Source organism: Canis lupus, chromosome 37 (genome assembly GCF_048164855.1).
Source record: "Canis lupus baileyi chromosome 37, mCanLup2.hap1, whole genome shotgun sequence".
Classification (NCBI taxonomy): domain Eukaryota; kingdom Metazoa; phylum Chordata; class Mammalia; order Carnivora; family Canidae; genus Canis; species Canis lupus.
In genome coordinates this window covers 19856852-19873736 of record NC_132874.1, presented here as the reverse complement: position 1 = coordinate 19873736, position 16885 = coordinate 19856852, and the positions used below count along the sequence as shown (strand labels likewise).

At 41.6% G+C, this 16885-nt stretch overlaps 1 protein-coding gene across 1 annotated transcript in view; it reads left to right on the top strand.

Annotated features, from left to right (window-relative positions):
* Positions 1–16885, top strand: part of LY86 (lymphocyte antigen 86) — a 59451-nt gene that overhangs the window by 30785 nt on the left and 11781 nt on the right. The window contains exons 2-3 of the mRNA XM_072813630.1: positions 1388–1474; positions 3224–3352. Of these exons, the coding sequence (XP_072669731.1) occupies positions 1388–1474; positions 3224–3352 (216 nt within the window). The remainder of the gene's footprint in view (positions 1–1387; positions 1475–3223; positions 3353–16885) is intronic.

The window sequence follows — 16885 nt, the reverse complement described above, 5'->3', positions numbered from 1 at the left end:
CTACACGAATGGGGTACTTTCTGTGTGTCCGACTGCAGGGCTCTGCGCTACACACTAGGGAGTTTGGGGGATTAAGCAGGAAAGTCTTACAAAGCGCACAGCCTGGTGACAAGACCGCACAGTTAAATATCAGTTCTCTCTCAGGGCCAGTGGGAAACATAAAGGAAAATGAAATAGAGACGAAAACAAACTAAACAAAAACCCAGCTCCTGCCTTTCAGGAGTTTCGTGTTTAGATTAAGTGTTATAGGATGAGTCTAAGAGCAGAGTACAAAGTAATACGTGTTTATTTGCTTTGAAAAAATATTTCAGACGTAATTCTTTTAATATTTCAGGGAAGCCCTGGTGCCCAGGTGGCTCAGTCAGTTAAGCATCTGCCTTTGGATCAGGTCATGATCCCAGAGTCCCAGGATGGGGTCCCAGAGTCTGGCTCCCTGCTTGGCCAGGAGTCTACTTCTCCCTCTGCCCCATCCCCACTCGTGCTCACTCTCTGTCTCTCTCTAATAAGTAAATAAATAAAATCTTTTAAAAATAATAATAATTCAGGAAGCCAGAAACTATGCGAGGGATAATCAACGAAACCCTCACAAAAAAAAAAGATGGGAATGTGCAAAACCTTACTTAATATTTAGTCCACAGCCAAAAGGATAAGACCATTGCACGTTAAAGAAAGTGCATGAGCAAGTAACCATGGTGGGAATTTTCTGGTTGATTACCTGACCTCAAAACATGGAGGATGGATTCATGATGTGGAGGATGGAACGTGGGGTCGTCAGTAGGACATTTCCTGACTGTATTCTGAGGCATAGATGAGTCACCAAAGTTTTCTGAATGAGCAGAAGGTATGTGTAAAAGGCATTACGTTGCAGTCCTTATCATATCTAGCACAATACCTAGCATATAATGGAATATTTGGGGGAAAAATATTACATTGGCTGAGATGGGATGGGATGAAATTATAAAGGCAAGTCTTAACTATGAAAATCTGCATGTATTTCCCTGTTTTAATTATAATAAATATTTGTGAAATGTTTTGAATAATCAATAAGCAATGTTAGGGCCAAAAGTTCAGGAACTGAAATAATTCAAGCAATGATAAAAATGTTAAGTAATGGTGTAGCCCACCCATCAAGATGCTGTGCTCATTTCAGATCGAGAACCTGCCATTAGAACGTAGCCTTGACCAACACTGACTTTGGAGAGACTTGGAAGGAATCTTGATGGCATCATGAATTTATGCAAAAAAAAAAAAGTGCTGGTCAATAAGTTTTTGAATCAATTTTAGTGATTCAAGTAGAAAAAAATGATATCGTTGGTATGAATTTTTAATGGAAGTTTCCAGAGCATACAATGTACTCACACCTAATCTGTTGTGTTCTTCTTGGCAGATCCGTTACAAGATTTTGGCTTTTCCGCTGACCAGTGTTCTAAACATTTAAAGCCAAAACTCAACATTAGATTTGGAATGATCCTAAGTAAGTAAAGAGTACTGACATGAAATAAAACGTTACATAATTTCTTCCTGGTCCACATCCCCAAATACTTACATTAGCTACATTAACTGCAGTAGCTGGCTAGGTGGCTGGCTAGGCCACTGTCCCCACCACTCTGTGGAAGCAACTCTATTTCCATCTTCATTTTTACTTCTCTCTTGGTGACATCTGGATACAATGGAACTCTCACTGAATGCTGTGCTCTTATACTAAAAACACTCTAAGCATTCTTTTGAATGATATCAGCACCTAGAATCAGTATATCCAACAACAAAAAGAGATAATATGGCAAGCCTAAATATTGATATCACTGTGGGAGAGAGCTTTTGCTTTGTTATCTCAGCAACAAACAAGTCTACCACGAGTAGCTTGGCTTATCATTTGCTTTATATCATTTCCCAAATAGCTGATGTAAGTTCTTAAACCTTTGACAAAGGCAAAGATATGTAATATCTTCTCCCTCCACCCCAATCAATGAGGTAGGATGCTGATTGTTTATTTTTATTTGGCCATGCTTTTACAGTCAGTCATTATATTGCTATAGCTACTAGAGTATCTCCCTTCTGAAGCAGTTTTATCGAAACCAGAACAGAAGGATTTAATAGACTTAGCGTGTGGAATCATTCCAGAGAAATGGAGAGAATACTGCTGGGGACAAAAAAACTCTCATGCATCTTCGTATTTTCAGAACCTTGCCCAATATCTGGATTCTACAGCAGGAGTTGAGTAAAAGGGGAATGAAAAAAGGAGGAAGTGGAACATGAAAAGGAGGAATAGAGAAAAAGGCAGAGCACCCTAAAGCTTCCTGTGTAATATGATACAACACCTAGCAATTGTGGGTGGGTGACCCCACCCCACCCTCTCAGGGGAAGCATGCAATACTATGCAGCCAAGAAGCTGTAGAACCCAGACTGTAGCCATCACCTCGAGGGGCAAGAGAGTCAGGGCAGCGGAGCACAGCAGAGTGTCTACCTTGCTCCAAACAGATAAAGTTCATTAAAAGGGCTACATTCGTCCCTAGAGCTGTTGCCATTATCCTCTGTAGCACTGCCTAAGTGCTGTGTTACCAAGAAGAAAGAAGAAAGAAGAAAAAGAAGAAAGAAGGAGGAGGAGGAGGAGGAGGAGAGAGTGGGTAGAAAGAAGGAATGAAGAAACAAAGGAGGGATAGAAGAGAAAGAAAACAAGGGAAAGAAAGAAGAAAGAAGAAAGAAAGAAAGAAGAAAGAAAGAAAGAAAGAAAGAAAGAAAGAAAGAAAGAAAAAAGAAGGGAAAGAGAAAGAAAGAAGAAAGAAAGAAAGAAAGAAAGAAGAAAGAAAGAAAGAAAGAAAGAAAGAAGAAAAAGAAAAGAAAGAAAGAAAGAAAGAAAGAAAGAAAGAAGAAAAAGAAAAGAAAGAAAGAAAGAAAGAAAGAAAGAAAGAAAGAAAGAAAGAAAGAAAGAAAGAAAAAGAAAGGAGAAAAGAAAAAAGGAAAGGAAAGGAAAGGAAAGGAAAGGAAAGGAAAGGAAAGGAAAGGAAGGGAAGGGAAGGGAAGGGAAGGGAAGGGAAGGGAAGGGAAGGGAAGGGAAGGGAAGGGAAGGGAAGGGAAGGGAAGGGAAGGGAAGAAAACTGTCCCCATACAAGGCAGGTTTCTGGAAATCAAAGGCCATTTGGCTCAGGCCTCTATAAATGTTCAGTGCTTTGATATGAGGCAAAATCCACCCTGATAGTGAAGCTGATCTTTTCCTTCCCTTTAGGAGAGGACATCAAAGAGCTGTTTCTTGACATAGCTCTCTTCACTAAAGGATCATCCATTCTGAATTTCTCCTATCCCATCTGTGAAGAGGATCTACCCAAGTTTTCTTTCTGCGGAAGAAGGAAAGGGGGTAAGCTGTCTGTCTTGCTGCTTGTTGAGGTCCAGAGAGGAATGAACAATGGCTTCCAGTTGAGGCGGGAGCCCTGGTTCCATCTCTCACCTTTGGACAAGCTGAACCTTGCTTATCAGCATGTGTCATATAAAATAACCATGAATGGGGCACCTGGGTGGCTCAGAGGTGGAGCATCTGCCTTGGGCCCAGGGCGTGGCCCCAGGATCCTGGGATCGAGTCCCCCATCAGTCTCCCCACAGGGAACCTGCTTCTCCCTCTGCCTGTGTCTCTGCCTCTGTCTCTTTCTCTGTCTCTCATGAATAAATAGATAAAATCTTTTAAATAAACAAATAAATAAATATAACCATGAAGCCCATTTCCCAGAACCTAACTCCTATAGTATGAAAATCAAATGAAACATGCACGTGAGGCACTTTACAAACAGAAAAATGTCACTCTTTGTGGTTGGCACCATGTTAAATTTTTTTTTTTTTAAAGGCTAGGAGCAGAAAGAACCAACAGCTTCCCCAAATCCACAGAGACTCAAAGTATCTCCAAGTTTCTCCTCTTTAGTGACAGGGTCTCCTGGATATAGCAATGGACCCCAAGAAAAAAAAATGAAACTTTCTAAATGTTTTCTGTGGTCTTGCCCATTTGAGTTATTGACAGATGAGGACATTGGTAGCTAGACTCAGAGCACAAAGCATAAAACCATGACATCATCTGCTCCTTTTTTTCAATTTGCTAACCATGTGCCCCCTACTACATACACCCCAGGGAGCACAAGAACCCCACTCTAACTGGTCCTCACCTCCCTCACCACCCCTGTGCCTTGTCCTCCTGCAGAATCTTCACCAAGGCCCTGAGACGCTCTGCTTATTTAACTCACGGGTCTGATCTGTGACTGTCCTCCCAGAAGTCACTTTCCTCCTCCTTCCCAGGGCACCCTTCTCTGTCCCAGTGGCCAAGGGGGAGTGCACCCCTAGCCCCACACACCAGAAACATCCACTTCTTTATTTCCTCATTCAAGGAAGGCAGAGTGAGGTCATCCAATTATGCTTTCTAAACAAAGGATCTAGAAGGAATTGGGGTTCCCTTCCCACAACTAAAGGGTGTAGACAGAGGAAGTTTGTGCAGGAAAAGAAAGCAGGGAATTTAAAAAATTTCATGTCCCCTGAAACTGAGTGAGCCTTGACACATAGAGGACAGGCCTCAGCTCAGCCCTCCCTCCTCATCCTCTTCTCTGTTCCCCAAAGTGTGGGGTGCATTGCCATATTGTAGCACGCTCCATATTAGCCTTCAATTATTTACTCCCACTTGTCATCTCCAGTAGACTATGAGCTTCTTGAGGTTGAGGTAGGAGCATCTTAGTCTTTATGCCAAGGACTTCAAATGTGCTCAGTACTGAGCCCTCCAGCACACATCAGTAAGCACTCATGCCAGGCACTGTTCTAAGAGTTTCACACCCAGTAAGTTATGTATGTACTTTCTACCCCAACCTCATGAGTCCATACCATTAACACTCTAATGCACAGAGAGTTTTAGCAAATTGTGCCAAGTCACAGAGCTGGTGAGGGAGCCATGGCTCAAACCCAGGTGAGCTGGCTCTGGGATCCATAATCTTAGTGGCTGAGGAATGAATAAACAGAAGAAGAAACAAGGAATGGTGCCTTTTGGCCAAGACTTTATTTAAAGTCATCATTTAAGAACTCTTTCTGGCCAGTGATCTGACTTTGTTTCAAGCAGGGACATTTTTTTCCTCCTAGCTAACCTACTATAAACTGATGAGGCAGTTTTCCTCTCCGAACTTACTAGAAATATTTTTGATGGATTGGGTGCGTGCAAGTCTTTCCTCAGCATGGTAAATTCTTCATTACTTGGTCCCTAGTTAACCTTTTCTATAGCCAATATTTACAGTTTTATTGTCTATCGCTTGCTTATCTTTCCAATTTTTCCCCAAAATAAGTGTTCTTGAACCCAAATGTGAAAACAAGTATACTTGGAAGCGCTATGAGCTTAGTAAGAAAGAACATATATGGTGCCAACCTTCATTCCTACTTCCTTGTATTCCCTGAATCAAGTTCTCCCTCGCTCCCTCCTGAATGATAGAAATGGGGTCCTACCTGATTTTCCTGCCTCCTTACGGCTGCCAGGTAGTCTTCTCAAACACAGATATGGTGGGGCTGGAAAAGCAGGCTAGACTCAGCCAAATGAATCATTCCCTCTGGATGTTCCTGGAGCATCACATTCCTGCTTAGTTAGAATCATAACTATGTGTGTGTGTGTGTGTGTGTTTCTCCTTCCTTAAACTGAGAACTCCTTGAAGGCAGGAATATCTCTTGCTCCTCTCTGTTTCTGGAGACTTGACAAACACAGCCTGGCACAAAATAAAGATGCAATAAATAATTGTTTTATTGGATTTTTATATGATGGATGAACGCACGTACACCAGCTCACCTTAAAAGCAACTCTCTAATGATGCTTCTACATACTACAAAGATACAAGTGCATCCAATCCCAGAAAACAGTGAATTATCTTGGTTCTCCAAGTTTAATAAAACCTGGGGTTTTCCCCCCATGAATAGTTTTAATAGAATTAATAAAACAGAAGAGATACTGTTCCCCCAAACTGAGATGTCCAATTCAATTCAGCTGCTCAAAAGGCTGGTGCTTGCCTCATCGGAATGCCAGGCAGCCCTGTAGCCATTTATTTGCTTTATTGCTGCAGGGCTAAAACCTGCCGAGGCAGCCCGAGAAGCCGGCACTCAGGGAATTGCCAGGAAATTTCATATTGTATAAAGCAGTTGCAAAACTGATATACAAATGCTGCATGAACAAATAATTATGTAAATTATATAAGCCAGAAAAACCAACATCTTAAATTGAGAGGCTTCTTGGGTTATTGCGTTTTTTGTAACCCACCCATAAACCCATTGCAGGAATGATTCTATTGAAAGAAGTGATTAATTCTAAGCCCAGAGGGGGAGAAAGTGGAGAGCTGTAGCCAGTTCAAACCCAAGCACAAGCTGCTGTTGACATATTCGGCAGGAAGCAGAGCCTCTCTGGGGTTCGCAGGTCCTTCTTAGCAGAGCAGTGAGAAAACTTGGTGTCTACTGCAGGTGGCGCATGAAGGTGTTTCATATCGTTCGTTTGATATCATTTCCAAAGCATTACTATGCCTTCCCTTGCACTCTGCACCCTGCTGGCTGTTCTCCAAGCAAGACAAACTACAAAATGGGTCAGGCTTAGTGAGACTGTGTAGATAAAATGTGTCCTCTTGCTTGCAAAGGTGCAGAGGATCTTTCCTCTGCACCTTTGCAAGCAAGCTCTAAGTCAAGAGCCCATTGGATTGAAAGACCAAGCAATTTTCTTTTTGACATTAGCACTTATGGTGTGAGTAGCAAGTTTGAGGGCAATAGCCTATGTGTCCAGTTATAAGGCATTGATTAAGCAGATCATTGTTGAGCCAAACACAGTTTCAATATGCTGTGCCTTTAAATGATATTGTAAGAAATTATTAAAGTGCTTGAAAATATACTCACAAATTTTGTGAAGTGACAAACAAGCTTACATGAAAGAGTGCTTACTGGGATCCCTGGGTGGCTCAGCGGTTTAGCACCTGCTTTGGCCCAGGGTGTGATCCTGGAATCCTGGGATCGAGTCCCACATTGGGCTCCCTGCATGGAGCCTGCTTCTCTCTCTCTCTCTCTCTCTCTCTGTGTCTCTCATGAATAAATAAATAAAATCTTTAAAAAAAGAAAGAATACTTACTATTGGACTATGTTTTTTAGTAAAATGTGTGTGAGTGTATGCACCATAGCATTCTGAAATAGCATTCACGTGGGTGCTAATTGTGGTTATCTCTAAGTGGTGGAACTACAGATCTCTGTTCTCATCTTTTTGGAAATCTCTTTTGCTTTGTAAATAAATTTACAAGGTTATTCTATTAAATGTTAGTGAGTATTGTAGGATGGAACAGAGAGGATGAATTCTCTTCTTCCTCTTTTTGAAAAAAATCATAACCTACTTAATATTCAATGATATTCAGAGTTAGAACATTCTGAGTCAACGTCTGGCATAGGATGTCAAGGGATCTTTCAATATCCATTCCATATTTTTTTCTGGGATACCCACATCCCCTTTTACCTAGCTGTGGGTTCATTGAGAAGGAACCAAACAGGTCACTGTTTTACTTTGTTCTCAGTTATTTTTCCCTTACTGCCGTTCTCATTCTGGTAACTTTGGGTCATGTAGATTCATTTGCTTTACTTGATCTTGATGCTTTCAAACTGACATCAGTTTGTTTTTTTTTTTTTATTTATGATAGTCACAGAGAGAGAGAGAGAGAGAGGCAGAGACACAGGCAGAGGGAGAAGCAGGCTCCATGCACTGGGAGCCTGATGTGGGATTCGATCCCGGGTCTCCAGGATCGCGCCCTGGGCCAAAGGCAGGCGCCAAACCGCTGCGCCACCCAGGGATCCCCTGACATCAGTTTTTAAGACTAAACTGGTATTAAATCAAATGTCCTGATGACCATCCCTGATGCCTACCCCTAAGGAAAGAGGAGTAATGTCAGCAGAAGTTTCATAGCTTTGGGGCAGGTCTGCCATGGCCAACTGTGCCCTTACCCCAGCAGATCTCAATCTTGGTTGTACATTTTAGTTAAGCCCACACTTATCTTTGTGGTGGCTACACGTGGTGACCCGGCCACGGAAATGTAGCCAGTCTAAACTGAAATGGGCCATAACTCATCAAGTACAGACTTGACTTCAAAGACTAAATATGAAAACAAAGAAAGTGAAATATCTCAATCATTGTTATATTGGTTGTATGTTGAAATTATAATATTTTAGATGTATTATGTTAAAGATAGAATTACTACATCATTTATTATTTATCAACAATAAAACATTATTGTTGATGTATTATTAAAATTAATTTCACCTTTTTAAACATGGCTACTAAAAAATGTAAAATTATACGTGTGTCTGTCATTATATTTTTATTGGGTGGTGCTCCATTATAATTTCCCTTTATAATTGTGAGGATCCTAACACCCCACACCCCAGACCAGTTAAATCAGAATCTCAAGAGGTATGACCCAAACCAGGTGATTTCAATGCTCTGTCGAGGTTGAGGTGAACTACCTTAGCCCTGGGTAGGGATGGCTTGATGACAACTGGCATTATTACAGCATTTAATGTATGCCAGGGACCTTTGCAGGTATGTTATGTGTATTAACTAATTTACTGTTTGCACCAAACTTGTGAGGGATAGAAACTATTGTTATGGTCCTTGTGTTAAAAAATGAGGAAACTGAGTCCCAAAGGGGTTAAGAAACTTACCCAAGGTTGCAAAGCCAGCAAGTGATAGAGCTAAGTTTCTCTCCAGGAAGCTGAGCTCCAGGAACTTGCTCTAAACCTGTTATATATCCTCTTTGAACATCAAGAAAATACTGCTGGAGAAGAATGACTCATTACAGCCCTCCACTAGAATTGGAAACAAGGATTTTAAAGGCACAACAAAATTATAGGAATCAAATAATCATTTTGGGCACAACCAGTCATTTTACAAGGTGGTGGTTCCCAAAGTGTGTTCCCTAGACCCGCAACATTAACATCATCTAGGGAATTATCAGAAATGCACATTTTTGGTCACCACCCAGATTTATTGAACTAGAAACTCTAGGGTCCGGGCTTAGCACTCTATTTTTAGCTTTTGGGGTCACAGGTCAGCAAACTTTTTCTGTAAAGGGTAAAAGGTAGTAAATATTTTAAGCTTTGCAGGTCATATGTTCATATAGTCTCTGCAGCACAAAAGTAGCTATAGACAATATGGAAATGAATGGACATGGCTCTGTGTCAATAAAACTTTATTTATGGACGGTGAAATGTAAACTTGATGTAATTTTTCTGTGTTGTTAAATATTATTCTTCTTTTGATTTTTTTTTATCCATTTAAAAAATGTTAAAGCCATTCTTAGCTCATGGCTGCTGAAAAACAAGCACTAGGGGTATTTCGCCCACAGACCATAGCTTGCCAGCCCTGCTCTAGATGGTTCTGTTGCATGCTGAGGCTTGAGAATGACTGCTATAAGGAAAATAAAAATTCAGTGCTCTTCACCAGAATTACTAAGCGCAGGTATACTCTGGCTTTCCCTGTGGTAAATACTCACCTGGGGTTCAGCATAAATTCTGATTAGGTTACTTTGGAAAATGTTAACAACTTTGCTTTACACGGTGCTTTGCCAGAGCCAACAAATGAGATTTGAGGCAATGAAAAGGGACTTAACATAAAGACTAATGTGAGAGGCTGATAGCAGGGAGAAAAGAGCACTGTTTGAAAAAGTCAGAGAGCAGGACTGATGGTCTCCTCCCCTCCCATGGCTGCCATTTACAGGCTGGGGACAGAAGGCCCTTCCTTCTGGAGGATCATGATCTCTCTGGTTCTCAGTTGCTTCATCTATAAAACAGGAGGAACCATACTTCTTTTTTAGGTAATAGTGAATACTAAAAAAGAAAAGATGCATAACATGCCTGGCACATTAGAAAGCAATAACCATGGCAATGACATATCTCTCTGCCTCCTCCCCTACCTGAGGGACCTTGAGGCAGGGACTGGGGGACTTGAGGGACTTGCAGCAGTTTTACACACCCAGGCTAGGGTCTCCCACAGAAACAAGCCTAGTGAGGATCTTGACTCAAAGCAGCTTACCCAAAGCTGTGGGCAGCCGGCCTAACGCTCTGCCTCCTGCTTGGGATCCCAGGATTTCCTGAGGAGTGAATGAGAAGTCTCTTCTTGCATCTTTCCGTTCTATTTTGTTTTTCTATCTCGGTCTAAGGTCAGCCTCTAACGTTATCACTTTCTGCCCCTGGTTTGACTTCCTTCCAGAATGAGTGGCGGTGGAAATGTCCACTTCCTTCCTAGAAGTATGGTATCTGTCCACAGAGGTGTGGTTTCTTCCCAGGGCCCCAAAAAGACTATCCCAAGTCGTCTGACATAGAAACTTCTTCCAAAATTTGGATTTGCCGGTGTTAAGCTCCACCACAAACAAGACCTCAGAGTGCTGTCTGGCTTGGAAATGAGTTGGGTTCCCCAAAGTCCCTTTCATTCCCTTCTGATTTATCATGAGGCCAATGTACTTTGAAGTTCATTCTCAGCAAATTGGGGTTCATTTTGTTCAGCGCCTTTCCTAGAATATCCTATCTCAGGAAGATGAGGATGAAACAAAAAATAGAGCATAAAACTGATTGTGGGACTTTACTGTTAAACATGAAAGTGAAGCATCAATCTAGGAAGTAGGATGAAGCCCCTTTAGGACACACTCCACCCAAATAGAAAGTGGGGTGGGAGTCCTCAAAGCAACAGATCAACCCATGCTTTGGCTGTCCAGAACATAGTGTGTAGGGCTACGTAGAAACAAGATTCTCAGCTGATAATGAATCTGGAGATTTGGGCAAAACCTAGATTAAGACCATAAGGTAAACAGAATGAACACAGGATTGTCACTCTTGATGACAAAGACACATCAACTGTCAGACTCGATTCTGGGCAAACCTCTAAGAGTTATGGCCAGCTGTAGGTCAACCAAGGCAAAGGGCATTGGTTTCACAGTCCTTCGCCTGGATTGACCTACATATTTCAATAGGTAATGTTTGGCTTTTAAAAATGATTTCTTTGTTGTTTCACGGGTTAACTTGTGAATATTGGTTGTACCCAACCTCTTGCCAAAACCAACTGAAATTAAAATGAAGGCTTGAAAGAGTTAAATGAGTACATGTCCTCTGTGTGTGTGTGCACGCGCGCATGCGCATGCATGTGAGTACACTCAGGATATATGATTTTAAAGTAGGAGACAGTAGGTCAAGGACTTCCCTTTGAGACCTTGGCAGGTAGGATTGACATGGCTGAAACACAATGAAAAACCGGGAGGACCTGATGTCATATGCATGTCGGAATCCCATGGAGGTACAGAAATCAACAGTCTCCACAAAAACTGCTAATGCACGGTGCACCTGTCTCAGTATGTGTAGCTAACCACCTTGCAGGAGGAGCATAATCTGTTCTGAGATACACACAACAGATACTGACACAGTTCATGAAATATGTGAGCTACAGAAAAAAATTAGTTGTGGACTTAATTTTAGCTGCATCTGGAAGGCTTGTAATTAAAATAAATATTACAGTGACACCTTTTACAAGCTAAAGAACCCTTTAGTCAAGGAAATAATTGCTCCCTGGTTTATCTTTTATGTAAATCTGAATGTTCCTGCTTTAAGTGTTTGTCCAAAGTGGGGAATGCATTGTAATTAGATGAATTTCAATATACAGCAGAGTAGATCCCCTGGGAACTGTATATAAAGTCTGACATGACATTTCCCACAAGGCAGATATTATCTCTGACAGCAGCTGTGGGACTCTGCTATAATATTCATTGATTTTACATATACAAATAAGACAAAGGCAGAAGCGTAGGGGATGCTCATGTTGGCTACCTGTCCTCCCTCCCCTTTGTTAGCTCGAGTGTCTGTCATCTGTCCTGGTCTATGCTGAACAAGTGCACCTGGCCATCTTCCAAGCATCATTAATATTAATTGCAGAAACGTCTCATCCTCACTGCCTATAACGATTCAGAATTTGGTCTGAACAGTTTTATCTAGATGAGCAATTCAGATTCCATCAGCTAGATTTCTATTGCCCCAGCGCTCTCTGTTTCTACGTGCTCCTTTTCACAGGTCTGTGAAATGGAGGAAATTTGGAAATTGGCTAGTTTTGGAAAAATCCCCACAGATCCTTTCTGCAAAGTGCCTATGCCTTGCACTGCTACAGTAGAAGACCTTCCAGGCAGGTGCTACCTTCAAGAGTTGCCACCATCAATCTATGCTGATGGTCCTGACAGTCTCTATAAAGCACGCCCACAGCCAGGCACCCCCACCGTGAGCCTCACTTTTCAACTGTTTCACATTCACCACACATGCACGAAGGAACACAAGTCCCAGGAATGCGGTCATTGATTTCTGCTGTAAGGGAAGGAGAACAAGCAGCTTTATCTGAAGACTCAATTTTAAAATATGTCTTCTCTGGGATATGACCTCCGCCCCACTTGTTTTCTTACCTTTGATTTCTGAGCCATTTTAGTCCACCTGCTTCTACGAGTTCCTTTGCTTCAGGCTTTCTGCTCGGCTGTCCCTATAACTTCCTTCTCGATCTCTCCCGATCCCAGCTTCTCATCCTCTTTTCCCAGATGACAAAGTGGCTTAGATGGGAACTCATATGTCCTGGTTCCACTTCCATTGGATGAATCAATAGACCCATGGATGGTGTGCTGGTTTTCGGCCACCTGGGAAATTGCAGTTTCTCCAGCTATTACCATCCCCACTGTCATTCTGTCGCTGCAGAAACCCAATATTGTTCTCCAAGAAGTTTCTGGGGCCCGCCCCCATCACACTGCCAGTGCTGTCTTAGAGAGCAGGAGGCTTAGCTCAATTCAGTGGTTCTCAAACTCAGACATATATCACATCACCTGGAGGACTTGTCAACCTCAGATTGTTGGGTTCACCCCCAATTTTCGACTCGTACATCTAGGGAGGAGGCTTAAAATTTGCATTTCTTACAAGTCCCTGGATGAGGTTGATGATGCTGATCCAGGGACCATGCTTTGAGAACCACTAGGCTAGTTAGGGATAAGCACAGAGTTTGAGGCTAAACCTGCACAGAGTTGGATGATCACTGCCACTTGTTTTTATGTGACTTCAGGCAAATTACTCAATCTCTCTGAGCATCACTTTCATGTGTACAATAAGGAAAATATGAGTGACCTCGTGGGACTGCTAGAAGAATGAGATGGGATAATATATGCAAAGCCCTTAGAACAGGGTCTGGCACAGAGTAAGCATTCAATGCATGATAAATGGAAGCTACTCCATGCAGCTGATTAGGGATTTCTAGAGCAAGGGCTCTGGGCCCCTGAGGTCATCCATCTCAGAGTGGAAGTCTGCATTTTAACAAGGCCTGCAGGGGCTGTAGAGCCTTCGAGGCTTGGAAGTTGAAGACCTCTTTCCTCAGAGGTAGGAAGAACATGACTCCAGTCCAAGCTGCATACCCTCTGGTGGCCAACACAGTGGAGTCTCCATGGCCCCCTCACGACTCTTGGGAGAGACCGCCATTTGCATTTCTCTTGGAATTGGACATTTGAAGCATCATCTTCTTAGCCTTTGGCCCTCCTTCTCTTTATGTTTTATTCTTTGCATCTTTCAAGCAGCTGTGAATTTGTTGGCCAGGCACCACTGCTGTAAACTAATGGAGAGTCACTAAAAACACTGGCACCTTATGGACTAGCAGAAAACCCCCACTCTTAAACTACAAAAAAAAAAAAAAAAAGAAGAAGAAGAAGAAGAAGTAGGAACAATGATCAGTAACAACCAAGCAAAGGAGGACTTTTTCTTGGGAAAAAAAAAAAAAGGCAGGAAAAGAAAGGAAACATATTGCTTAGTAAGGAATCCTACAGCCCTGGGAGATTTCTCTCTATCCACAAATTCAAGCCCATCTCTAAGAGGCAATAATGTGTTGGAACTGTCCTTTGACATTAGTCACATTTTCGCTTTAGCTGAACCCAGCATATTTAGATTAATTATGACCTAGGACCAAAGCATTTTTAATTTTCTAAGACAATACAAGCTCCGTTACAAATTCCCAGCCTGTTGTATATTTTCATAAATCTGGCTCAATGACTCCCACCTTTCATGTAATAATCATTTACAAAGCCAATTAAGAAGGCCAGCTCCCAGCTCCCTGGACCACTCCAAAACTCTGATCCCACGGGTTGCTGGTATTTGCATTTTAACAAACATCCTGAGAGTTCTGATGTGCACGGACCTCAGAGACCCCCCAATCTGAGAAAGGCCACCCTCTGCAATGTCTATTCCATTATTTCCCATCACAATTGCTCTTTCCTGTGTCTGCCCCAGGTTTCTGGAGATCAATTCAATTTCTCCTCTTTCTCTCCAGCACTGTCTTCTTCATTTCCATTTCTGGAAATCCAATCAGCCCACCAATTCACAAGTTATATTTTGAGAGTTACATTAAGTATTTATCCACTGAAATTCAGAAATAAGTTGGTAGAAAAGAAAAAACTTAAATTTTCTTTCCCTCCTCATTGCCAGAAGTTATGTATCTCTTGGAGGGAGCAGCAAAGACTAAAAGGTCTTGTAGGAGGAATAAACTTGGAAACTAATCATTTCACTTTCTAGTCCCCAGTTCCTCATCAATGACTTAATAATTGGCACTGTTTCGGGGGCATCTGGTTGGTTCAGTCAGTTAAGCGTCCCAATCTTGATTTGGCTCAGGTCATGATCTCAGGGCTGTGGGATCAGGCCCCACGTTGGGCTCTGTACTCAGGCAGGAGGCTGTTTGGGATTCTGTCTCTCCCTCGCCTCTTGCCCCTCCCCCGATGCATGGGTGCACGTGTTCTCACTCTCTTTCTCTAAAACAAATAAATACACCTTTTAAAAAAATAAATAATTGGCACCATTTTGTACAGTAGCCACTAGCCACATGTGGCTATTGAGCACCAGAAATGTGGCCAGTCCAGAGTGATATGTGTTTTAAGGGTACAATACATACTAAATTTTGAAGACTATGTAAAAAAAGGAGGGGGGATGAAAAGAAGACGTCTAAATATCTTGTTAATATTTTTGTTAATATTTTTATATTGGTTACATAATAAAATTATAATACTTTAAGATGTGGGTTAAAATATATTTATATTCTTAAACCAATTTCATGTGGTTCCTTGCCCTTTTTGTAAAATGTGGCTACTAGAAAATTTTAAATTATGTATGTGGCTCATGTTATATTTCTATTAGACAGTGCTGACCTAAAACTATCCAATATAGTAGCCAGTAGTCATATGTGGCTATTTAAATCATTTACTTTTAGATGAAATTAAAAATTCAAGTCGTCAGTCACACTAGCCACATTTAGCTAGAGGCTACCATATTTAATGATGCAGATATAAAACATTTCCATCTTTGCAGAACGTCACTAGACATCACTGACCTAATAGTTTCTATATTGCTCTAATTTTGTTTAACAATCTGTCTTGAATTCATATGAATATTGATGTTGAATGTAAATTGGAAATTTCACTCTCTAGCCCAAGCTGATTACCCAAATACCTTCTCTTTTGCTAAAATCTTATGCTGGTGTGATGGTTCTGAAGGGCCCTTTGTTGGGAACCCAAATTCAAACAAGCCGTCACTCCTGGCCCCCTCTCAGGTCAATCACCCGGAGCCTCCTCTCTTCATTCAAGACCACCATGTTAGTTTCCTACTGCTGTTATAACAAATGACCACAAATACAGTCACTTACAATACAAATTTATTCCCTTATGGTTTTGGATGTCAGAAGTCTAAAATCAAAGTGTCGGGATCCCTGGGTGGTGCAGCGGTTTAGCGCCTGCCTTTGGCCCAGGGCGCGATCCTGGAGATGCTGGATCGAATCCCACGTCAGGCTCCCGGTGCACGGAGCCTGCTTCTCCCTCTGCCTATGTCTCTGCCTCTCTCTCTCTCACTGTGACTATCATAAATAAATTAAAAAAAAAATTTTTTTAAAATAAATAAATAAAATAAAATAAAATAAAAGTGTCAGTAGGGCCATGTTCCTTCTGGAGGCCTCAAAGGAGAATCCATTTCCTTGACTTTTTCAGTTTCTAGAAGCATTCCTTGGCTTGTAACCACCTTGTGATCTCACTGAACTCACCCAGAAAATCCAGGCTAATCTCCCCATCTCAAAATCCTTAACATAATTACATCAGCAAATTCCCTTTGCCATGGAAGGTAACATATTCAGAGGCCCTGGGGATGAAGACATGGTCATCTTGAAGGATGGGCATTAGCAGACTGTACAACTCTCAAATAGAAAACCAATCCATATCCATCTTGTCTGACCTCTGCATAGCGTGTAAAAAGGCCAAATAATTGTGCATAATCCAAACTCTACACTTTCAATGAAAATACCCTCACAAATGTCAAACAGTTTGGAAAACTTCACAGATGATACAGTTACTCATTCGTGAGAAGAGATACAAGTTTTTCTGCTAAGGGGTCATATCATTGCTCAGAAAATATTTGCTTCATTGGACCATTACTGTCTGAGACCCATAAAGTTCCCACCTGTTATGGACCCTACTCACAAGAAAAGCTATTTGGCTAGAAGTTAATTCCATGACCCAGGCGTTGGAATCATTCCAGCAGAGAAAGAGGGAAAGATATCAAAGAGTCTTTTATAAAAGTTTGTTGTAAAGAGGAAGTCAGCATGCTACCGGGGGGAAAAAAAAGATAGAGAGAACAAGTGCATCTCCGAATCATCAGAGAGGTGTAACTAGAGGGACCATGAAAAAATAAGCCCTGGAAAGATTCTCACTTCATAGTTTTATAAATGCTCCATTGCAATGACACAATGAATGCTTTCAAGTTGTAAATAATATTAAGTTTCTCTAGCAGTCAAAGATCAAAACAAAGATCTCATAAGCCCGTTTGAATGAACAGTGAA